The sequence below is a fragment of the Odontesthes bonariensis genome, chromosome 5 (assembly GCF_027942865.1).
Source record: "Odontesthes bonariensis isolate fOdoBon6 chromosome 5, fOdoBon6.hap1, whole genome shotgun sequence".
In the NCBI taxonomy this organism is placed as follows: Eukaryota; Metazoa; Chordata; class Actinopteri; order Atheriniformes; family Atherinopsidae; genus Odontesthes; species Odontesthes bonariensis.
The window spans coordinates 13,592,443-13,617,169 of NC_134510.1; the positions used below are offsets into that span (position 1 = coordinate 13,592,443).

Consider the following 24,727-nt stretch of genomic DNA (forward strand, 5'->3'; position numbering starts at 1 on the left):
AACTTTGTGTATAGGTTTCTAATTTGGCAGAAGACGGCGCAGTGTGCTACACAGTTAGACAGATGTTTCTAAAAAAGAAGTTCACAATTCACTGCAGTGGTGCAAACACCCGCATGTTTACAGGGTAAACAGTGAACCCTGGTGGTCACAGAAAATGCAGCTCTTACAGTGCTTTAACGTTGCTCTGCAGGCAGAAGGGAACAAAGCTCAGACTGGCTCAGTGGAGGTTCATGTAATTCTTGCCATAGATACATCAGCCACTGTTGAAACTTGCAGGGAAATTTACAGTCATTCCATTTTAGGGCAGCGGCCTCTGTTCCTCTCACCACCAAACACACCCAGAGGAGCAACACTTCTGACTTCTGTCGGGACAATTCACTAATTTTTCTGTTTAATCTTTCTGCCTCATATACAGTCATCAAACCCTCTAAATCCCCCCCTTTTCATTTTATTTCACTTCATCATTCCTCCTCATCCAGCATTGGACGGGAAAGGTAGGTAGTACTGTGGCACGCTTTAACGAGGGCTGTGCTCTCAAGTGTGTCTGCTCAGTATCTGACTTGCATGAAGATGGTCTCCTCCCTCACTTGTTTCTGTTCCAGTTTTCTGCCTCTATCCAGGCCTGAGTGTTCTGGCACCACAACATTTTCCCTCACCCCTCTCACTTGCTTCATTGTCTGGTTGCAGTTCCACCCCCCACCCCCTCACCCCCCAGCTGTATGAGCAGTGAATGCACTTCTACCTGCTCAGTGCAATCCAAAAGGTGTACATTTGCCTTTTAGTCAGTTTTATATTCACCTTTTCTTCACCAAAGGATCTCTTTTTTTTTTTTTTTTTTTTTTTTTTTTTAAATGTGATCTGGAGTCCTATCCATTACTCGTCAGTGTTGACAGTTGCTGTTTGGCATCTGGAGCAGGAGTCAGGCTTGGCTCCTTACGGCTATGCATTCCTGACCTGTGTAGAATTGGGCGAGTTCAGAGAATGCTCTAAGCACTTTGGAGATATCACATAACACTGTTGCAGATGAAAAAGTCGAGATTTTTTTTTTATTTCATCATTTTATATTTGAAGTGTCAACCAGGTTTGCAGAATCATTCCAAAGTCACAAACACAAACTGCAAAAACTTGTTGAATAGATTAGCAAATCATGATGGAGATGGGTCAGTACCTTTTATTCTATTTGTATGCAGTAAAGCACATCAAAGGACTATATCCACAGTACTCTAAAAGACTATTTAAGCAGAGACTGAGGAAGTGAAGAAGAACACCGTGCTTACATCTCTTTGTGACACGTCCTGTTCTTTGTCTCTCTTTCCTTTGGCAGGCGCAGCGTCACGTGACAGATCTGTATGAAGACCTTCGAGATGGACATAACCTGATCTCACTGTTGGAGGTCCTCTCTGGGGACACGCTGGTGAGTTTCTGCCTGGCTCTGACATTTGTCAGAGGGATGAATGTGCTTGAGCTTTGCACCTTTTTCACTTCAGCCGTCCTCCAGAGTCGAACCTTATCCTTACTAATCACAAAAGAAGAGCTTATCGCAGATGGACCTGGAATGCCATCCCTGTGAGAACATAATGGTATTCATCAAAGCCAACTTGCCAAAGACTTAACCTGAGCTGAACTTTGCTAAGCAAATAAGCTGACTCTTGTGGTTCCCAAGCTTGCAAACAGTTTCTCTCTGGCTTACTAGTAATCATTAGATTTTGAATTGATCTCAATGCTTGATGCTTCCTCATTCATTCTAAAGCAGCTGATATTTTACGTCCCGGGGTTCAGATCTTCATCGCTCCTACCGCCAGCTCCAGCTCCGCTCATCCTCTGAATGCCTCCATAACTCGGAATACATTAACACCACTTTGATCTGTGTGTGTGTCTCTGAACCGTATTCCTTACTCATCCACAGTTCTTCTTTTCTACTCCTCTTCCTCCCACTTTTCCTCCTGTCCCTCCTCTCCCGTTCGCCCTCCTTTAACCTGTGTGTTGATCTTTGCCGTCTGGCCGCCGCCTGCTCTCCTTGGCACTGCTCTTGCTGGGCTAGCCGAGGGAGAGAGACGTGGTCAGGAGCGCACGGTTGGTGAGTGGTTTTGTACTTACACTTGTCCCCTCTTTGGGTTTTCTGTGATTCACCTGCACTCCTACAGTGACTTGGCTGTGCATGGCGTCTGGGGTGATTCATCATTCTGAGGCTTTTTTATTTCTGTCATCGACAGGCCCGCTTTAGGCATGTAGCTGCTGAAAATGGAGAAAAAAAAACACACTAGTTCGAGTTTGTTTTGGTTCAGCATTATTTTCCTGCCATTGTATTAAATATTGCATAAACAGTCATTTTGATTTACATAAAAAACAAAAGATACAAGCATCATGTGACATAAACTAACCTCAGCTCGCTGTAATAAGTAAATATTCATCTTTTTTCTTTATGTTGGATGTTGATGAGCAACAGGATTACAACAGAGAATTTGAACCCCTCATTTTATTTTCAGTTTTTTTTTTTCAACCCTTCATTTTTATCAGATGTTTTCCTCCCTCTACCAGTACGCCGGGAGTTTTTGTGCCCTAACTAAACACCTGCTTGTCTCCTCTTTATCCTCCCCAGCCCAGAGAGAAAGGCCGCATGCGATTCCACAAACTGCAGAATGTACAGATAGCACTGGACTTCCTCAAACACCGGCAGGTACGATGCCTGGAACTTTATTTTGAAAATCTGACAGCGAACTTGAGATATCTCATGATGAGATATGGGATTTTATCTCTCTGTACAGATGATCAACAATAGAGAATGATGAACATTAAAATATCTCTTTTTTGTTTCTTCAGGTCAAGCTGGTTAACATCAGAAATGATGACATTGCAGATGGGAACCCCAAACTGACCCTGGGGTTAATATGGACCATCATCCTCCACTTCCAGGTCTCCTCGTCTGTCAGTGTTGTGTTCCATTATATTATTGCTCTTATCCTCTGTCTCTGGGACCTCAACTATGGTTTCCTCATCTCCTGGGAATGAATCACAATGGACTCTCTGCTCTTCAGAATTTTCTAATCAAAACAAATTCTCTGTAACCACCTTCTTAGAAGTAACATCCTAACAACAGCAGTCATGTTATAGGAAACAAAACCCCATCGCGCTGTGTTAGCATGACACACTTTCTTCCTCATTGCCAAGAGGAGGGTGTGTCAGGTGTGTGTAGAAATGTTGGTGTGCTGCACTTCCAGTCACACCCCGGTACACTTTTCCTGTGCAAGCCAGAAGCTGCCAGGCAGAAATCCCTGCCCATCGGGGTGATAGTCCTGCCCTGGCCACCACACCCAGATGATAAACTGAGTCATTATACTTTTATACAATGGTGAAAAAAAGGATGTGGATGTGGTTGCTGGTGAGTCATTGTGACTTACTCATCAAAGGTAATGGAACTAAATGTCCCTCTGTGTTAACTCCCAACGGATAATTATCCCAAAGCAATAACATTTTTACAGGAAAAGAGTCTGCGATCAGTTTGATGAGATTAGCAGTACTAGTATGGATGGATCCAATCCATACATTTATTTTAAGATTGTTTTTAAAATAATGCCTGTTTTCAAAATCTTAGCAGATTTGCAGGTTAGATCTTTTTTTTTTTTTTTTTTTTAATGACTCACGGCTTCCAAAGTTAAACTTATCTGGATGCCAAAGCCACAGCACTGTTTTCACGTACGTGATCAGGCATAAATACTGCTACATCCCGTAAACAGACACCTCAGACAACCGATGCTAATAAGTAACTTATTAAAAAAGCTAAGTCAAAAAATGGTTAAGGTGTGAATCTAAGATATAATGTATTATAAGACCCCTCTGATAAGAAAATCAAAAGAAAAATTGAACCGTTTTTATATATCCACGAGACGTTTTACATGCGTTACCAGACATATGAGCGAAATCAGCCACCGACGCTGTGGCTGAGGATTTCTGCTTTGAATCTGCAGAGCACCACCTGAGCTCAGACGGCCTTGATGTTCTACGTAGAATTTTGGAGGAAGAAATCCTGACAACTTGAAGCTTTTTGCGCGCTGAGAGGAACCTATTAAAATCAAAAGCTTGTTTAAGCAAGAGGGAAAGTTTAGTGGTGGAGCATACGGTATAGGCAAAGCTGAGGGAGGAGCCGCAGCTCACGGCAGGGCTGAGCAGCCATTCTAACAATGTAGAGAGTCATAGTGGCTAGATTACCATTCTCATGCTTCCACTTGCATGCGTCCTTGATTCATTTAGCTTTCTGGTTCAGACATTAACAGCAGAGTTACCTGAATGTTAGAAGTGCTGAACAGAGCGTGGTGTAAGCAGAGTTGGAGCAAGCAGGTCAGGCAGTGTCCGCGGCTGGTGGGTGGAGATATGGAAGGAGCCAGATGAGCATTTCCAAAGATTAGCATGTTCATTGGCTGAATGAAGATTAAGGTATAAGTCAGACACAAAGCTATTTTAGGATCAAGAGATTTCTTTGTGGGATAAAAACTTAGGTGTACAGTTTTCAGGAACAGGGATAATTTCTTTAGGGGACAAGTAATTACTGGAGTGGGACTTTCATGGTGTTGAGTAATTCCATGTAATTGCACCTTTTGGTTTCCACTAATGACTACATTTTTTATAATTTCTTCGACTTAAATTACCTACAAATGATGTGTCTCCTGCTGTGTTGACACGCTGTGTATATTGTCTCAGATCTCAGATATTCAGATCAACGGCCTGTCAGAGGACATGACGGCCAAAGAGAAGCTGCTGCTCTGGTCCCAGAGGATGACGGACGGCTACCAGGGCATCCGCTGCGACAACTTCACCACCAGCTGGAGGGATGGCAAGCTCTTCAACGCTGTCATACACAAGCACTAGTGAGTGTGAAAATGACATGCGATGCAAGCACAGACACGAAACTCTTAATTATTAGTCAATACATATACCCCCGCGACACACCCACGCTGACAGGGTACATGTCACATTGTTGCAGGGTTTTGTCATTACAAACCACCACTAATAAGTTGAATTCTATATGTGCACTGGAGCAGGAGCGAGAGTTTGGAATCATTTCAAATGTCAAATCAAACTTATTAATTCGAGTTCAAGCCTGCTCTGTTATTAAATCCTGCTTTCAGTCTTGATATGAAGAGTCCTAAATAAATTCAAGCATGATAATTGGGTCATTTTGCATTTAAAAGGAGAGAAAAAGCTGCGGCATACTGTGCACCAAGCTGCTCGATACCCGAGCGTAGCCATGCTCAGGCAGCTTTAAGGAAATGTTTATTGATGAGTCTCCTCAAAGATTTTAAGCCTCAAGGCCTGAAATACCTCTGGTAGATGTTCCCCCTGAGTAACTCTCTGCCACCTTTGATAGAGAAGACGTAGAAGTACAACCTGGAGGCGTTGCTGTTGTACCCTAAATATGCTGATTCTCCCAAAGCTGTTGTTTGTGTTTATGGCAGACTGAATGGTTGGGAATCGCTTTGTGTATTAGTATCCTGGGAAAAGAATGTACATTTGTTTCTCAGGGAGATTTTGGTGATGAATACTATCACCGGTAAAAACAATGGCATTCATGCAAGTCCAGAGAGCAAAGCGCAGAAGATCGGATTAGATGACAGAAATGTTCATAGTTCTTTTGAGCCATTGATTTGAAAGAGAAATATACCTGCAGGGACAAGTTTCCTCAACTGTACTGTTTTTCTTTTTTTTTTCTTTTTTTTTTTTGAGACTCCCGAGGCTGGCTTGTTGCTGCTTTTCATAAAGGTCAGGGGTGTGGTGTGTGGGCGTAGCTGTAGAAGCGTCTGCCACATGAAAACTCTGGCGCTACTTTGTTCTGAGTTATATGTCTGGGCAAACTGGTGGAGAGCATGTTCTCACTCAGAGAATTCAAGATTCTCCTGGGTTTATGTACACGTGTGTACATTTCCAACCTGGATCTGAAAAGCAACACCTAAATTTTTGTTTCGTATAGACCAGCTCGGTCAAAGAGCAGTGACTCGACTGCTCCACCAGGAGGCTTTTTTTCATCTGGAGCTTCAGAAGATGAGACAATACCCAGATGGATTTATACGTGACCATCAAGCCTCGTGTGGATCTCTTTGAATGAGGACATGCGGCATAATTAGAACTGCTTGAGCGTAGTCTTTTCACTCGGTACTGTTTGAGGAACACCCTGCGGGTATCATCATGCTCAGTTTAAAGAAGAAGAAGTCCAAACAGAAGAAGGGAAGCCTGGGCTTTGTCCGCGGCGCGGCAGGATCGGTCAGCGATGTGGACGAACGTGTGATCATGCTGTGTGAGGACATCCCATCGGAGTTATCCTCCTGGGACTCCGGGCGGGGTTCTCAAAGCTCAGGGGCCCGCTCCAGCAGCGAAGAACTGGGCCATGGATGGAAGTCCCGCAGCTTTCATGGGAGAGAGGCCCAGAGCATGAGCAGCTTCTCTCGGCCAACAAAACAGTACTCTGTTCGAGAAGTCCGGCATGTGGAAGCCTCTCCGGTGTATAGACAGAACGCCGGCCATTCCACTCTGCGCATCAGAGAGCTGTACGAGGCTGCGTACTCTGTGTTTGCTCACTACATGTCAATCTGCAGGGATGATAATTGCATTTAAAACTGCTAAATAGGTTTACGATGTGATCAAAAGTTGTGTAATTATAAAGTCTGCATTCGTGATAGATGAGGTGAGGTAATGTGATGCAGTCAATCATTATGTGAAGCACTCTAGAAACTTCTTGGAGTCAAGCTGCGGCTGGCTGCTGACTTACAAATGTGTCAGCTTTTTTTTTTCTGTTAGCTGCTCAGTAAATTACATTCCACCTATAGATGCACTGACATCTGCCAGGAAGAGTCAAACACCCAGAGGACAAAAAGGCAGGTGCTCGAGTGGGTTTGTCAGAACGCGAACAGGTGGGCTCTTTTACAGCATTTAGCCATTGGCAGAAGGTCTTAAAAAACTGATGCTGCCATTATAGTGGAGTCATACCATTACAGCACACTGGTTTATATCGGCTGCATTACTTCTGCCAATGTGTTCACGAGTGGCATTTACCCCATGTTGTGTTCTTCAGATGGACATTTGCCGTGTTAAGCTCAGCTCTTATTCTGAGGTACAAGCATAAAGTATGTGAAAAGTAAAAACAAAGGATAGATACGAGAAATATTAACAATATTAACTTTAAGTAATTATAGAGCTGAAATTGAAAGTAACTTCAAAGACAAAAAAGACCGAAAACAACTAAATCTCTCTCATCAACACAACAATGTTATTTTTTTCACATCTGATTATTATTTTCTCCCTATCAACAAGATTTTTTTTTTTCACTAGTCCCAGACTCCTCGACATGGGTAAAGTCTACCGACAGACCAACCTGGAGAACCTTGAACAGGCCTTCAGTGTGGCTGAAAGAGACCTGGGAGTGACACGCCTCCTGGACCCTGAAGGTATGACTCAGCAAAACCCGCCTGAGCAGAAATATCGAAGAGCTGTCGTTGATGACTATGTCAAACACGCTGATTTTACCTTACACTTCCAGATGTCGACGTTGCACATCCTGACGAGAAATCCATCATCACTTACGTGTCATCTCTGTATGATGTCATGCCCCGTGTTGACGTCCATGATGGTGCCAGAGCTAATGTAAGCGGACCGTGAAAAGTTGATAAAAGCCAGGAGTGCTGTGAATATGATCTAAAATGGGGAAAAATGCTTGCTTCTGTCAGGTGATTGGTCAGATTGAATCAAAAAGCAGCAAGCTTGAGATTCTGCTTGGAGCTTAGCTTTTGTTTTTAGAGGTATTAATACGTCAGAGACAAACCCAAGTCACGTGAGAGAAAGAAGAACAGGAAATTACCAGCCTGTGGTGTTTCAGCCTTTCCTAAGATGGAGAAAAGTGCTTTACAACAAGGTTTTACAGTCTGTAGCTTGATTTAACGTCCTAATATTAAAGTTGCCTGCATGTAAACGGTACTTTTTTTCTCTCCTAAATGTTCTTCCCGGCCCGCGTGTGACTGCACACACGTAATCTGACGAAGATCGGGAAATATGTCACTGTCTGTCTCCCACCATTGTCCACCTCTTCACTAGTCCTCTTCTTTAAAACAAATCATGGCTTGTTGCAGCTTAATTGAATTCAGGATGGTGTGTGAGGGAAGGCAAATGGAGACGGCCGAAAATAAGAGCCCTCCTGTTTGTTGTTGTGAAAGTCTCATGTGTGTTGCTGCTGTGCTGGCTGCAGGAGCTGGAGCTGCGCTGGCAGGAGTACTATGAGCTGGTGACTCTTCTGCTGCAGTGGATCCGCCACCATGTCACGGTCTTCGAGGAGAGAAAGTTCCCGGCCAGCTACGAGGAGATAGAGGTGAGTTATGGAGCTGTTATATATGCTGTTATATATGCTGTTATTAAGCCCACATGCCTGGGACTTTGTTATTAGACATGTTCATGGCTGAGCAACTCATAAGAGGTGAAAACTAGTCATTATGTTTTCAAAGGCTTATTGGAACAGAGTACATGTATGAAAAATGTGAATATTGTGAAAAAGTGCTTTTGGCAGCCTTTGTTGTTGGATCAAAGCACACACTTACATAATGAGCAGCTATTCACAGGCATTGTTGAGCTGTAGGTGGGGCAGTGCAGTGCTAAGAAAACGCAGCCAGAAGGCAGATAATCTTTGACTTGATCCTCAGCAGTCTGCCACGCCCTATCAGCAACTATAGAACAAAAGTGTGGTGTGACCAAAGGGCTTTCACACAGCATCATTAAAAGTAGTTTGGGGTTTTTGGTTTGCTTTTATTCTTTTTTTTTTTTTTCAAAACACTAAACAATGTCTGGAAAATTTTTGCTCTTATGATACAAGGAGTGAAATTGTGTGATTTTTATTACCGGGCTGATCTAATTTACACCGGTCATGGGAACGTGTCTGCGATCCTCTCAGATGAGGGGATGCATCACCTCACTGTCTGTGGGCCAAGAGCTGTCATGTGATGCGTTACTTTGATGTGATTCAGGGATCAGAAAGCGTTTGCACATATTTTATAAATCGGTACGATTATTTTGGGGGAAAGAAGAGCAGACGTTAACGGAAAGAAAAATGAAAATCTAACTCGCACGTTTGTTTCGTGTGTTTTCCACCTCAGCTTCTCTGGCGGCAGTTCTTGAAGTTCAAAGAGACTGAGCTCCCAGCGAAGGAATCCAACAAGAACCACTCCAAGCACATCTACCAGTCCTTTGAGGCAAGCTACCTCTGATGTTGCATTGTATTCCATTATTGTCTATTATTGTCTATTGTCTGTAAACTAAGTCATCGTCCTTTCACCCGTTCACAGAGTGCAGTGCATAGTGGTCAGGTTAAGGTCCCCCCGGGCTACCATCCCATTGATGTGGAAAAAGAGTGGGGTCGACTCCACGTGGCCATCCTCGAGAGAGAACGACTGCTCAGGATAGAGTTTGAGAGGTTAGGACAGAAGCATATTTGTGTCTGTTTATGTTTACTGTGATCAAAATCAGTTCCTTACCCAGGTGTTAACAGAGATTAACCAGTCAGAAGATCACTCTCAACCTGGATTTCCCCTGCTGCAATTAGAAGAATCCAGAATATGAACAAACAAATGCAAACGCCAGAAAAAGAGTTCATACTTTTACACAAAAAAAAACAAAAAAACATTAATTCAGCTACACAAAACAAATGATCTTTGGAAAAGCAAGAGAATTCATTCTTTGTAGTGGAAAAGATAGAGCTCCAGCCTAACACAAGAGGGGAGTTAAAGAGCCCTTTATCAGGTTATTTGTATTTAAAACGGTAATAAGATTCTTGGACGGAGATGCATCTGATTTTTATCACAAGCTCTTCATATGAACTAAAAAAAAAAAAAAAAAAAAAGCCAGGAAGATTGGAGCTCTGCGTTTCGCTGAGACATTCCTGAATTAGCGAGCTTGTGAGTAAAGTTACGGTCCTGAGGGAATGACTAGAGTCACAAAATGATGTCATTGCATGTTGAATTGTTCCTCACTCACTATCCTGAAATATTTTAAAAGGCTGCTTTCCCCTATGATGTGTGTTGTTTGAAACAAAATGAGACAACGTGTCCCCACTGCTTCACAAATAGATTCAGCTTGATTCAATTAGACGGGACACTGTACATTATTTTAGTATTTGGAGTAATGATACGTCAAGCCGAAGAGGGAGGGCTTCCTGTCATGAGACCGTCTGTTTATCTCTCCATCTGACAGCCCTGTTTCTGTAGTTCTGAAAAGTAACCGAATGAGCAGGCCGCACTTATTTGTCAGTAAATGGGGAGATTTTTCGTCTTATTCACGTCAGAGTTATGGGAGAGTGAGCGGAGTCGAGTCTCTCGTAGCTTTCAGCTATTCTTCATCAGAGAGCTGAAATATGGCCTTTGTGACTGACCCTCACAAACTGGAGTACCTGCTGCAACACAGGCGGCCGTAAGTGTTCTTTACGCGACGGTACCATCTCGTTTAACTAATCTCAATCATGCTTTTGTTGATCTCACCCAGGCTCGAGAGGCTCCAGAGGATTTTCAGTAAAGTCCAGATGGAGTCGGGATCGTGCGACGAGCAGCTGACTCACCTGGAGAAGCTGCTGCAGACTGTAAGTCCTCCTTTCGTCTGGTAGTTAAAATACCAAACGCCTGAGTACTTTACAAATGGCATGAAATCCAGATGATGAAAATAAGCGGTTTGTTAAACCAAACTTCCTTTTTTTTAAAAAACATTTTGAATATGGTCAAATGTTTAGCGGGAGATGAAAGCACAGTGTGGATACTGAGTTCATGTCTGATTATATTCTGTGTGACCTCACTCCATTTTAGTAAAACTTATCCTGAGAATCCATCAGCAGATATTCATAAGAATCTCTAATCTCGTGCGACTTATTTATCCTTCACAGAGAAAAGCCTTTTTGTTTCTGATCTGTGCGGCAGTGGAAACGCTGAGGAATTAATATTTCTTGTGGCCGTCTTTCTTTCAGGACATTCGTCTGCTGAATGCAGGGAAACCAGCTCAGCACACAGCGGAAGTGGAGAGGGAGCTGGACAAGGCCGACAACATGATCCGCCTGCTCTTCAATGACGTGCAGATCCTCAAGGATGGGCGCCACCCTCAGGCCGAACAGATGTACCGCAGGTAGGTTGCCATGTTTGCTGCATTCGGGTGATCTAACAGCGTGATGACTTTCTGCTGACCACTGGCTTTGTTTCTGATCCCCGCAGAGTTTATCGCCTCCATGAGCGCCTGGTGAACTTGCGCACTGACTACAACCTTCGTCTGAAATCCGCTGTAACCGCGGCTCAGGTTTCCCTCTCCCAGAGTTCCCAGCAGACCACCATGAAGGTGCGGCCAGAGGTAGATGACGTGACCCTGCGCTATGTCCAAGACTTGCTGGCCTGGGTGGAGGAGAACCAGCGGCGTATAGATGAAGCAGAGTGGGGATCGGATCTGCCGTCTGTGGAAACCCAGCTTGGCAGCCACAGAGGCCTGCATCAGACCGTGGAGGACTTTAAATCCAAGATCGAACGTGCAAAGTCTGACGAGGTACAACATCGAGCGTTGGAGCGAACTCCAGAATGTCTGACGTTAACTTGTGTTGTTCCCTGCCTCGTGCTAATGTCTCTTCTACTGTTCCAGAGCCAGTTATCTCCTGTCAGCAAAGGCACATACAGAGAGTACCTGGGGAAGCTGGACCTTCAGTATGGCAAACTACTGGTAAATCATTTTTAGATTTCAAACATTTTTTATTTTGTGGATGATATTCAGATTTTCGTCTAACTTTTTGTCTGAACCGTCTTTTCCCTCAGAACTCTTCCAAGTTCCGCCTGAGAAACTTGGACTCCCTGCACAGCTTTGTCAGCGCTGCCACTAAGGAACTGATGTGGCTGAATGACAAAGAAGAAGAAGAGGTCAACTTTGACTGGAGTGACCGGAACACCAACATGACAACTAAAAAAGACAATTACTCTGTACGTGAGAAGCAGAACTTCTACCGTCGCTTATTTGTATCTCTGATTTCAGCTCTTGAGATTCTCTGACAGAGCGAATAAATCTGATCGTTAACTTAAGTCTTTTGGACTCTTCAGGGTCTCATGCGAGAGCTGGAACTGAGGGAGAAGAAGGTCAATGATATCCAGGCTTTGGGAGACAAACTTGTCAAGGATGGACATCCTGGCAGGAAAACAGTTGAGGTGATTACATTAGCAAGCCACAGGCCAGCATATAGTTTACATCACTGAGGCCCAAACTCACTCACCATCATTGTGTCTTCTTTGTCTCTACTAGGCCTTCACATCTGCCCTGCAGACTCAGTGGAGCTGGATCCTCCAGCTGTGCTGCTGTGTGGAGGCTCACCTCAAAGAAAACACAGCCTACTACCAGGTGTGGAACACAGACTTTTTTTTCTTCCATTTATTCATTCATGAGCATTTGTTTCTCGAATGCGCTTACCATTACGGGACTCCTGTCTGTGCAGTTCTTTGCTGATGTGAAAGAGGCTCAGGAGCAGATGAGGAAAATCCAAGAAAACATGAAAAAGAAATACAGCTGCGATCGCTCTACAACAGCCACGCGCCTGGAGGACCTGCTGCAGGACACTGTGGTGGGTAGATGTGCATGCTCGCACTCGTGTGTTTACAACATACACACATACAGCACTGTGAACTAACTCTTCCTTTCACTCGGCAGGATGAGAAGGAACAGCTGAACGAATTCAAGACTCTGGTCACCGGCCTGAATAAGAGAGCCAGATCCATCATCCAGCTGAAACCTCGCAACCCCACCACCTCCATCAAAGGCAAGCTGCCCATTCAGGCCGTCTGCGACTTCAAGCAGCAGGAGGTTAGTATGACCAGCCAGCGGTGACACATAAGGATTTACCAGCATCGTCATTTATTTCAACAGGGTGTTAAAAGGCTCCTTTCATCCGTTTCAGATCACTGTCCACAAAGGAGAAGAGTGCGCGCTTCTAAACAACTCTCAGCCTTTCAAATGGAAGGTTTTGAACCGCTCTGGACACGAGGCGGTGGTGCCCTCTATCTGCTTCATGGTACCTCCAGTCAACAAAGAGGCTGTGGACAGTGTGTCGAGGTGAGAATGCAGAGACAACAGTATGGACATAGCATGAAGAGTCTTCTAATTATATTATCTCTGATGATCTGCTCTTTTCTCAGGTGCATTTTGTCTTTTTAATTGTTGCTAAATTCCCACTCTTTCCTCACTCTAGTCTGGATGCAGGCCATCAGCAGATGGTGTCCATGTGGCAGGTGCTGCATATAAACATGAAGAGTCTGCTGTCATGGCAATACCTGATGAGAGACTTCACACAGATACGCTCCTGGAACATCACCATGGTTGGCATTAACACTTATATCTTCTAATTAAATAAATGAAACTCGGATAATTTGATTAGAACACTGAAACTAAACATGTAACTTGGACCCAAGTATGAAGTATACAGCTGAAGAATGTGCAAGGATGGGAATCAAACTCAGTTATTGCAAAATGATGACTTGGCTCTGGATCCAGCCTTTGTAAAAGGACAAGTTCACACTTTAGCTATATATTTTTTATTTTTTGCACCATGAAATGAATCCGATTCCAAGTGAAAATACCAAATTATCGAATTAAATCACAACATCGAACCCAAGTGAAAGCGTACTTGGGTAGTCCCGCCTGTTAACTGGTCCTCCGTTCTTCTCTGGCCTGTTCAGTTAAAGACCATGAAAGCAGAGGAATACCGGCTGGTCATGAGGAACCTGGAGCTGCACTACCAGGACTTTATGCGCGACAGCCAGGACTCGCAGACCTTTGGCCCCGATGACCGCATGCAGGTCGAGGAGGACTACACCAAGTCAAGCCAGCATTTCGACAACCTGCTCCGCTCCATGGAGAAAGGTAAGATTTGTTCCATAAATCAGCGCTTTGTTTGTCATCTTTGGTATTTTTTTTGTTATTCGTAGTTAGAACAAGGGAATATGCAATAATTGGATTGTACTTTTACAGTCTGTAATTGTCAATTCACCTTTCAGGGCTAATGGTTGTTAGGCTCAAAGGTGAGTGACATAAGGCCAGCTGAAGCTCCAGCTCACCAATTTGATGTGTGAAAACGCTTTCAAACTTTAGATGTGATGTTCATGCACAGGCATTTCACTTCTAGATTAGTGTCATGTGTGACTGCATGTTGTTTGGCTCCCAATTTGCTTTTTATTTGGAGACTCTGCACCAAATACAACCCATGTGTTGTGAATTAGGTGACAGTATGTTCTGCTCTATGCCATAAAGCCCTATTTGATTATTTCTACATGCAAAATAGCATGTAGTACAGATGTACTGTGTATGGAGCTGTGTGTTTAAGACGCAACACATGAGGAAATGCATGATCGATGGTTTATTAAGTGCACTGCAGCAGTGGTTTGAACATGCGGTCGATGTTTGTGCAGACATGACCGCACCTCTGTTAAGTCATAGTGTCAAATCGTGAGAATGACATGTTATATGGCCTCGTGCAATAAATGAATTAACATCAATAAAGTCTTAATTCTTCCACCTAACTTCTACAGCAAATCCATTCTCTCTGCGTCCTAATCTAATGCAAACGCTGTGATGCAGGTCAACAGGATGAGACTCTGTGTAAGAACTACATCTCGGAGCTGAAGGACCTGCGTCTGCGTATAGAGGACTGTGAGACTCAGACTGTGGCTCGGATCCGCAAACCAGTGGAAAAAGAACCTCTAAGAGAATGTGCTCAGAAAACAACGCAGCAGAAGGTATTGAACTTAAAATTTAGGCATGTTTAAAGAAGCAAGCTAATTGATAAAGGATGAAATTTAGCACTGTCCAATGCGCATATGTGCTCAAATCCCTACCGTAGGGGAGAGCAAAGAGAGCAGTGAGAAGTGAAAGTGAGAGAAATACAAGAAATGAGTTGCACCTGGTCCCAGCTGATCTGAGACTGTTTAAAAATGAACCAAAGCCTTTGGCTGATCCAGAGATTAGAATCCCACCACAGATTGATTTAATGAATTCTTTAAAGCACTCTGCATTGTTGCCTGGCTCAGGTTTAATTCCCTTCAATGCTGCTTCATGTTGTTAACTCGGGTCTTATTTTGTTGCACAGACAGTCCAGGGAGAGCTTGAGGGCCTCAAGAAGGACCTTGATAAGGTGTCTGTGAAGACACAGCAAGTGTTGGCTTCCCCTCAGCAAACTGCCTCGGCTCCTATGCTGCGGTCCGAGCTTGAGTTCACTGTTCAGAAGATGGACCACACCTACATGCTCTCCTCCGTTTATCTCGAGAAGTAAGTGCCCAACCACTTACTCTGAACAGAAAATGTACCGTTTCACCATGTTTTAGCACCACACCTAACCTGTTTTTAAAAAAAAAAAAATTCTAATTCGTTCTTTTTGTCAGGCTCAAGACTGTGGAAATGGTCATCCGTAACACACAGGGTGCGGAGGGAGTCCTAAAGCAGTATGAGGACTGCCTGCGGGAGGTTCACACCGTGCCCAGTGATGTCAAAGAAGTTGAGTCTTACAGAACTAAGCTCAAGGTAAGCAAAACAAAATGATAGTTGAAATAATGTTCTTAATAATATCGTGCAAAAAGTCAATCTGCACTGCACGGCACAAAAAATATCCCAGATTGCAGTTCAACCTTTTTGCGATAAGTTTGACCACATTTGCTCACAGCTGACTGGCCTTTTTTACAGAAAATGCGTGCTGAGGCTGAAGGGGAACAGCCAGTGTTTGACTCTCTGGAAGAGGAGCTGAAGAAAGCCTCCGCTGTTAGTGACAAGATGGCCCGTGTGCACAGTGAGCGTGACGCTGAGCTGGATCACTACCGCCAGCTGATGTCCAGTCTGCAGGAGCGCTGGAAGGCAGTGTTCACTCAGATCGACCTCCGTCAGAGAGAGCTCGAGCAGCTCGGTCGGCAGCTGGGTTACTATCGTGAGAGCTACGATTGGCTAATCCGGTGGATTGCTGACGCCAAGCAAAGGCAGGAGAAGATCCAGGCTGTGCCCATCACTGACAGCAAAACTCTGAAAGATCAGCTCGCCCAGGAGAAGGTAGAAACTGCAACACGCTTTTTTTTTTTTGTTTGTTTGTTTGTTTGTTTGTTTGTTTCCGTGTTAAATTCCAGAAGTTAACTTTTACTTTGGATTATTTTTCAAAACAGAAACTCCTGGAAGAGATTGAACAGAACAAAGACAAAGTTGATGAATGCCAGAAGTATGCCAAAGCATATATTGACACGATCAAGGTAAGACTTAAACAACAATAGTCCGCATATATTTTGTATGTATTGTAAAAATGAACATTTAGTGACACCATGTGGGGCATAACTGATCTTTTTTTATACAAACAGGACTACGAACTCCAGCTAGTTGCCTACAAAGCTCAGGTGGAGCCCCTTGCTTCCCCCCTGAAGAAAACCAAGTTGGATTCTGCTTCTGACAACATCATTCAGGAGGTGTGTTTTCATGGACTAATACGTTTATACGACTGGGGCCCATTTGCCTGAACTCGACCCATTTGTTAATGCTGTTTGTTTTTTCTACCTGCATCAGTATGTAACACTGAGGACCCGGTACAGTGAGCTGATGACTCTGACGAGTCAGTACATCAAGTTCATCACCGACACGCAGCGCCGCTTGGAGGACGAGGAGGTGCGTGACAACTGGCTGAGGGTCCCAAACAAACTGAAACCTAACACTAATCTAACCAAGCAAAGAAACAAACGACACAGATTCACCACGGCTCACCAAAATGCATGCAAGCACGCACACATGCACTTTTCTTTGTTTGTCTGTCACAAACACACATATTACATTTAATGTACGGATGACAAACAGTTCCTTTGCACCGGGTTTGCATGAAACATGGGCATGCTGTAGCTGACTTAGTCGCTAGGGAAGCAAGTCTTTTTTTTTTGGAGGATATCTTTGGCTTCTAGTAAAGATCATATCATAACCATAATGTGTTAAAACAGGCGTTAAATCAAAATAATGGCTGTAAACAGATACGATCCATATGATTCAAGTGCATAAGGCATCAAAGGACATTATTCACATAGGAGCTTTACTGAGAGCACAACTCTCAATCTCTAAAACTGGAATTAGCTGATACAGCACAGTGTATGTTCACACATGTGTCGACTCTTTCATTTCCATCCATTTCACATGTGCCATTGAAGATTTAGAACAAGGGGTTCTTCCTTTCACTTCTTTCAGTTTCTTTCTTATCCCGCTGGCAACTGTTTTTCCTGAGGTTAAACTCAAAGTTGTAACTCAACAGCTCAGTTATGATATGACCGACTTCATCTCTTTCTTTTCCTTAAATCTAAATTAACACAAATTCAAAGATTTACATTCTTTTCTAACCTGATGTTTTGTTTGTGTCCTTGCTTCTTTTAACTGCTTGCCAGTGCTTTGCCATGATGAATGCTTAACTTGTTTGAGCATTAAAAAGGTAACTTATCAGTGTCTCAGGTACCTCCCTCCTCTACAGTCCCCATTCCCTCCATCATCCCAGCATCTCTTCTTCTCTCAAACTGCTTTTTTGACTTTCCTCTGCATATTTGTTTTCGGTTTCACTGAAGTTTTCTGGAGAAATACTGCTCTAATATCCTCGCTGACAGCTTAGACTATAATAGTTTTGCTCTGCTAACAGAAGTTTTAGTTATTCCTAAACTTTTTGACGTCCTAAGCTGGTTTGCTACCTAACAGTTCCTTCACTTGAACATTTCATCTTTCACGTTATCTTTCCTTTCTATTCTATTTGATCACAGTTTGTGATTTAAAGAACCCCCAGTGCACGGGAAGAGATAAAAAACAGTCTAAGAGAGTAGTGTGACTCTAACTCAAAGCATTTAGACTTTATAGTAAAAGAATGAACAGTTCAAACGTTCCAACAGTTATCAAACACCGTTTAAGGGATATATTTATGTGAAACAGGAACCCACCAGCTGACTGAAAACATCTGTTCCAGACATATTTCTGTAGTGATCGCACAATATTTAAGTGTGGGAAATAAGTGAATTATTTTAAACAATTTCATTGACTATAGCGCACTGTAAAACTATGATTTTAACAAATTTAGTGCTACAGCTACAGCTGCATGCCCTGATTATTCTTGCTGTGTTGTGAAGTGATATTTTGTTTCCATACATTATTTGACACATCCGCATCTTCCATTTTTCCTGAATTGTCTTGTCATGTTTATCACTGCATCACCAATTTAACATCACTTTGATGAATGTGCATCTAATTTGCATCTAGTGTTTGATCTCGTCTTTGAGCTAATTTTAACAATAACATTGCAAGGTAATACAGTACATTAAGTTGCTCTGAAACAAGTGTGTTTTGGCTGTGATTTCTAAAGTAATAACCCTTTTAATCCACACTGTTTTTGGGCTGGTTGATGTAAAGTATTACCTTTAACCTATCGTGCTTGATTATAATCCTTTCTTTACCATTTGCTTCCACTAATGCAGAAAGCTGCAAAGAAACTCAAAGCGGAAGAGCAGAAAAAGATGGCGGAGATGCAGGCTGAGTTAGACAAACAGAAGCAGTTAGCTGAAGCACACGCGAAGGCCATTGCTAAAGCTGAGAAAGAGGCTCAAGAGCTGAAGCTCAGAATGCAGGAAGAAGTAAGCAGGAGAGAAATGGCTGCTGTAGATGCAGAAAAGCAAAAGCACAACATCCGGCAGGAGCTCCACGAGCTCAAAAACCTCTCAGAGCAGCAGATCAAAGACAAAAGCCAGCAGGTGGATGACGCTCTTAAAAGCCGGTCCAAGATTGAGGAGGAAATCCACATCATCAGGATCCAACTGGAGACGACTGTAAAACAAAAGTCCACCGCAGAGTCTGAGCTCAAGCAGCTTCGCGATAGAGCAGCTGAGGCTGAGAAACTCAGAAAGGCTGCCCAGGAGGAGGCCGAGAAGCTCCGCAAACAAGTCAACGAGGAGACGCAGAAAAAGCGCGAAGCAGAGGAGGAACTCAAATGCAAATCTGAGGCGGAGAAGGAAGCTGCCAAGCAAAAACAAAAAGCTCTTGAAGACCTTCAGAACCTGAGGCGACAGGCCGAGGAGGCTGAGAGACAAGTCAAACAAGCCGAGATTGAAAAGGAGAGACAAATCAAGGTGGCTCATGAGGCTGCCCAGAAGAGTGCTGCCGTTGAGCTCCAAAGCAAACACATTTCTTTTGTGGAAAAGACCTCAAAGTTGGAGGAATCGCTCAAGCAAGAGCACGGTGCTGTCCTTCAGCTGCAGCAAGATGCAACTCGTCTCAAGAAAAGACAGGAGGATGCAGAAAAGGCCCGAGAAGAGGCCGAAAAGGAGCTGGAAAAATGGAGGCAGAAAGCTAATGAGGCCCTTCGTCTAAGACTCCAAGCTGAAGAGGAAGCGCACAAAAAGAGCCTCGCTCAAGAAGATGCTGAGAAACAGAAGGAGGAGGCAGAGCGCGAGGCTAAGAAGAGAGCCAAAGCTGAGGATTCGGCGCTGAAGCAGAAGGACATGGCCGAGAAAGAGCTTGAGAGGCAGCGGAAGGTGGCTGAGAGCACAGCTCAGCAGAAGCTCACTGCTGAACAGGAACTCATCCGGCTCAGGGCAGACTTTGACAACGCAGAGCAACAGAGATCCCTCCTGGAGGATGAACTTTACCGCCTGAAGAATGAAGTCGCAGCCGCTCAGCAGCAAAGGAAACAGCTGGAGGATGAACTGGCCAAAGTTAGGAGTGAGATGGATTTTCTCATCCAGATGAAGTCTAAAGCCGAAAAGGAGTCCATGTCCAACACGGAGAAGAGCAAACAACTTTTCGAAGCAGAAGCCACCAAGATGAGGGACCTGGCTGAGGAGGCAAGTAAGCTTCGATCCATTGCAGAGGAGGCCAAACATCAGCGGCAAATTGCAGAGGAAGAGGCAGCTCGTCAGAGAGCGGAGGCTGAGAGGATTCTCAAAGAGAAGCTTGCTACAATCAGTGAAGCCACGAAATTAAAAACGGAGGCTGAAATTGCCCTTAAAGAGAAGGAAGCAGAAAACGAGAGACTCAGGCGGCAAGCCGAAGATGAGGCTTACCAGAGAAAAGCTCTCGAGGACCAGGCCAACCAACACAAGCAAGAGATCGAGGACAAGATTGTCCAACTGAAGAAGTCATCCGAGTCTGAAATGGAAAGACAAAGGGCATTAGTGGATGATACACTCAAGCAGAGGCGGGCCGTGGAAGAAGAAATCCGAATCCTTAAGCTGAACTTTGAAAAAGCTTCATCTGGAAAACTTGATCTGGAGCTAGAACTGAATAAGCTCAAAACCTTTGCGGAGGAAACTCAACAAAGCAAGCTCAGAGCAGAAGAGGAGGCAGAGAAACTCAGGAAGCTTGCTCTGCAGGAGGAGAACAGGAGGAGAGAAGCAGAGGAAAAGGTCAAAAAGATTGCTGCTGCAGAGGAAGAGGCAGCCAGGCAACGCAAGATAGCCCAAGATGAGCTCGAACGGCTGAAAAAGAGAGCCGAAGAAGCCAGAAAGCAGAAAGATGAGGCTGACAAAGAGGCAGAACAACAGGTCGTTGTTGCCCAACAAGCAGCTCAGAAGTGCAGTGCAGCTGAGCAGCAAGTGCAAAGTGTCCTTGCTCAACAGAAGGAGGATAGCATCGTGCAGAAGAAGCTTAAAGAAGAGTATGAGAAAGCCAAGAAGCTGGCCAAAATAGCAGAAGCTGCCAGGGAGAAGGCTGAAAGAGAGGCAGCTCTTCTCCGTCAACAAGCAGAAGAAGCAGAACGGCAAAAAGCTGCCGCAGAGCGAGAAGCTGCCATCCAAGCCAACGCTCAGGAAGATGCTGAAAGGTTGAGGAAGGAGGCCGAGTTTGAAGCTGCTAAGCTAGCACAAGCAGAAGCGGCAGCGCTCAAGCAGAAACAACAAGCTGATGCTGAAATGGCAAAGCATAAAAAACTGGCCGAGCAAACATTAAAACAAAAGTTCCAGGTGGAGCAAGAGCTCACCAAGGTCAAGCTTAAACTTGACGAAACGGATAATCAGAAATCTGTCCTCGATGAAGAGCTGCAGCGCCTGAAGGATGAGGTGGATGATGCTGTCAAGCAAAGGGGCCAGGTGGAGGAGGAGCTTTTTAAAGTCAAGGTTCAGATGGAAGAGCTACTCAAACTGAAACTCAGAATTGAGGAGGAAAATCAGCGTCTCATCAAAAAAGACAAGGACAACACACAGAAATTCCTCGCCGAGGAGGCTAATAATATGAAAAAGCTTGCAGAGGACGCTGCTCGGCTTAGTGTTGAGGCCCAAGAGGCTGCACGCTTGAGGCAGATCGCAGAAGAAGACCTCAATCAGCAGAGAACGCTTGCTGATAAGATGCTTAAAGAGAAAATGCAGGCCATACAAGAAGCCTCCAGACTCAAAGCTGAGGCAGAGATGCTCCAAAGGCAGAAAGACTTGGCTCAGGAACAGGCACAAAAGCTCCTGGAGGATAAACAACTAATGCAGCAGCGTCTGGAGGAGGAAACGGTGGAATACCAGCGCTCACTCGAAGCGGAGAGGAAAAGGCAGCTGGAGATCAAAGCTGAAGCGGAAAATCTCAAACTTCAGGTTTCTCAGCTCCATGAAGCCCAGGCCAAAGCGGAAGAGGAGGCCAAAAAATTCAGGAATCAGGCCAATACAATCGCTGCCCGTCTTCATGAGACCGAGATTGCAACCAAAGAAAAAATGACTGCAGTTGAAAGACTGGAGTTTGAGAGGCTAAATACCAGCAAGGAGGCCGACGATTTACGCAAAGCTATCGCAGACCTAGAGAACGAGAAGGCTAGGCTGAAAAAGGATGCCGAAGAACTTCAAAATAAGTCTAAAGAGGTATTGTGTCAAAAATGGCATAGCAGAGCAGCTCATGTCATTGTTAACTCTGTCAAAAGACTAACTCTCTTCCTTCTGAAACTTTCCTCTATTCCTGTCTCTGATTACACTAACCATAATTCATATTTTTGATTTTGAAGATTTTCATTGTGACAGTGCACTGTGCTCATGCAGATCATATCCCGAATGCCTCCTCATGTCCTGGAATGTTTCTCCGTTTTCAGACGCGCATCCTACGTCTTCCATCACAAAACTCATCCTAAGCTTTGTATTAAAGTGTGGATTAGCAAGTGGAAAGACGAGCAATATTCTGAAAAAACCCATCACATCATTTAAACTAGGCTCAGTTTAAAGAGCCATTGTTTTTAAATTGATGGTAGACGAACCGTGAACCTTACTTCCAGCCAAAATTTTCAGCTACTAAAATATTTCGCTGAGGCGTTTACTATACTTGTATATCCTACCTGACATGATCATGAAACATACAAGTGGGCATTAGCTTGATGCTTAAGACATGATGACATGGAACAGCCCTTTCCTACCTTTTGCAGTAGCTGCAGCATTAACACTTTGTCCATCATCCCTCGAAGCGGCGAGGACAATTGTAATGTTACGTGTCAGAATCATTATATTATAATATAGACAACTCACCCTATTTGAATGAACAGAAGGAATTAAAAAAAACAAAAAACTGTGGAGCCGTTGAATGTTACTTTAAAGTTCCTAGAGTTGATATGCATTAGCTTGTCTAATTCATTTTATTTAGAAATAGAAATACACATTCGGTATAATTGTTGTAACACATTGGAGTGTAACTAGCATATGATAGAAATAATGATATCCAATGTTTAAATGCTAAATAATACTAAGTGATTCTAATTAAATGATGAAGGTGTAGCAGCAAAAAATAAAATGCTTTACTGAGCTGAAAGAAGTGATAGTCATCACAATGGCATAATGTAAAAAAAACACTATTGTAGCAAAATATGCAATCAATTTAACTTTTGATTTTTTTTTTTTTTTGTCATTCCATGTGTCATACTCCAAAATGAGAAAATGTCTGACTTTTTTTTTTTTTTTTTTTTTTTTAAATGACTGCATCTCTTTAAGGCAAACGTCCACTACTTACTTTTGTTCTGGGTCCTACAGTATTGCTTGAAAGTTTAACAACTCTATTTCTGTATGATCAGAATGTACACATCACTAGTTATACAAATATGGCTCACATGGTCGTTTATGTATTTTGAAAAAGAAGCTTATATGACATATCTGTGAGTGGCAAAAGTATGTTGTGTGAACGCTTTTTACAGCAACAACTGCAGACATATTTGTAGTGAATGTTGATAAGTCCTGTTTATCAGCTTGATTTTAGTCCATTCCTCCATGCAGAACAGTCTGTTTAATGGCTCTGTCCATATGAACTACTCACACTGTGATGGACTCACGACCTGTCCAGGGTGTACCCCGCCTCTCGCTCCAGCAAAAGCGGCTGAACCATGATACTACCACCATCGTGTTTCACAGATGGGAGAAGGTGTTTTTATGCTGAAATGCCAAATACCTTCAGCAATACTCACTAAAACTAAATAGTTTTTCTTATTCAGCCACAAAACTCTTTTTCGTTAGGTTTCTGGATTGTCCATTTGATATGTATGTGTGTATATATATATATATGCATATGAATAGGTGTTCTTATGAACATTAACATAAGTCCTTGTGAGAGAGGTGTTTAGTTGCTCAGACATCGTTACCAAGGGCGTAAGTTTGGTCTTAGCTTTGGAAGGGACACTCCCCTCCCCACACACACACACACACACACACACACACACACACAGGGAAAAAATAAATAAAAATAGACACTGAATAATGCTGAACAAGAAAATACTTGATCAATTGAAGCCCTGGCGGTCCAGCTGCTGCTTCCACAACCTGCACTACATCTGTACTGGATCTCTGAATTTCCAGAATGTATTTCAAAATAATGCATCAATGAATACAATGTAGACCTTATATGATGATTACATGCATTACACTTTTCAAACTTATTAGAAAAAAAAAACTGAGAATATTTACAGGAATAGCCAAGATTTAGGCTTTATGGAGCAAACTTTGTTTAGAATTCATAAATAGAGAGATTTATGTTTTTATTGTCCCCCATTTGTTTGAAAGCACCTAACTCTTATTTTACCTTAGAAATAACTGCCAATCCCAGTTGCAAATACTTTTACAACTCACAGATGTGTATATTGGACCATCTTCCACACAATATAAATGACCAATGATGACATGTTTGTTTTATTTAAGTTTTCTTAATCTTTTCTTAATCAAAAACTAGTATGGACGCTTATTTATGTTTTAGGTCTTTTTTATTTTTTATGTAGAAATATAGTCAATTTCAAAGGACTCAAGAACTTTCAAGCACCACTCTATTTCAGTCCTTAGAGACGCGAAATACGAGTGTTTTATTTCTGACCTTCATTTATTTATTTGCTCATTTATTCTTTGCATACATATTGTTTTGGAATACAGTCTAGATCAGACTCTAAGAATTTATTGTCAATCCTTCTTTGTAATATATTTTTTGTGAAGTTTAAATTTGTATAAAAGTACTTACTCATATGCCGCCCTCATAGAGAATGAAGGATTTAAGCTTTAACTGTATGTTAAAGAATGTAATTTGGTGTTTTTTAAAGAAGTTTGAGAATCTTGTTTGATTAAAAAAAAAAAAGAAAAGTGTGGGAGGGGGTAATCTAAAAATATATTAAGTAGTATAATTATTAAGGAAAAAAATAAAGTCATGGAATCATTTCAATTAAGGATTAACCCCGTTTGCATAAGCAGAGTGCATTGTACAGTTTAAATTAAATAACTGAAATAACAGCTAA

The 24,727-nt window shown here is 43.0% G+C and overlaps 1 protein-coding gene across 18 annotated transcripts in view; it reads left to right on the top strand.

The window, feature by feature from the left end:
• Positions 1–24,727, top strand: part of LOC142379728 (plectin-like) — a 108,442-nt gene that overhangs the window by 75,396 nt on the left and 8,319 nt on the right. For 5 of the 18 annotated variants that reach the window (XM_075464934.1, XM_075464936.1, XM_075464924.1 and 2 more), the window contains exons 3-32: positions 1,325–1,414; positions 2,600–2,677; positions 2,821–2,925; positions 4,696–4,862; positions 7,318–7,433; positions 7,526–7,629; positions 8,228–8,347; positions 9,126–9,221; positions 9,315–9,442; positions 10,507–10,600; positions 10,979–11,133; positions 11,220–11,541; positions 11,635–11,712; positions 11,805–11,966; positions 12,084–12,188; positions 12,283–12,378; positions 12,473–12,598; positions 12,685–12,837; positions 12,932–13,086; positions 13,223–13,349; positions 13,710–13,893; positions 14,028–14,051; positions 14,608–14,765; positions 15,116–15,294; positions 15,408–15,546; positions 15,706–16,062; positions 16,173–16,256; positions 16,362–16,466; positions 16,564–16,662; positions 18,489–21,842. In XM_075464934.1, the coding sequence (XP_075321049.1) occupies positions 1,325–1,414; positions 2,600–2,677; positions 2,821–2,925; positions 4,696–4,862; positions 7,318–7,433; positions 7,526–7,629; positions 8,228–8,347; positions 9,126–9,221; positions 9,315–9,442; positions 10,507–10,600; positions 10,979–11,133; positions 11,220–11,541; positions 11,635–11,712; positions 11,805–11,966; positions 12,084–12,188; positions 12,283–12,378; positions 12,473–12,598; positions 12,685–12,837; positions 12,932–13,086; positions 13,223–13,349; positions 13,710–13,893; positions 14,028–14,051; positions 14,608–14,765; positions 15,116–15,294; positions 15,408–15,546; positions 15,706–16,062; positions 16,173–16,256; positions 16,362–16,466; positions 16,564–16,662; positions 18,489–21,842 (7,260 nt within the window). Of the gene's footprint in view, positions 1–479; positions 495–1,324; positions 1,415–2,599; positions 2,678–2,820; positions 2,926–4,695; positions 4,863–7,317; positions 7,434–7,525; positions 7,630–8,227; positions 8,348–9,125; positions 9,222–9,314; positions 9,443–10,506; positions 10,601–10,978; positions 11,134–11,219; positions 11,542–11,634; positions 11,713–11,804; positions 11,967–12,083; positions 12,189–12,282; positions 12,379–12,472; positions 12,599–12,684; positions 12,838–12,931; positions 13,087–13,222; positions 13,350–13,709; positions 13,894–14,027; positions 14,052–14,607; positions 14,766–15,115; positions 15,295–15,407; positions 15,547–15,705; positions 16,063–16,172; positions 16,257–16,361; positions 16,467–16,563; positions 16,663–18,488; positions 21,843–24,727 lie in introns of all 18 variants that reach the window. The other 13 variants (XM_075464933.1, XM_075464922.1, XM_075464937.1 and 10 more) reach the window with 8 other exon arrangements.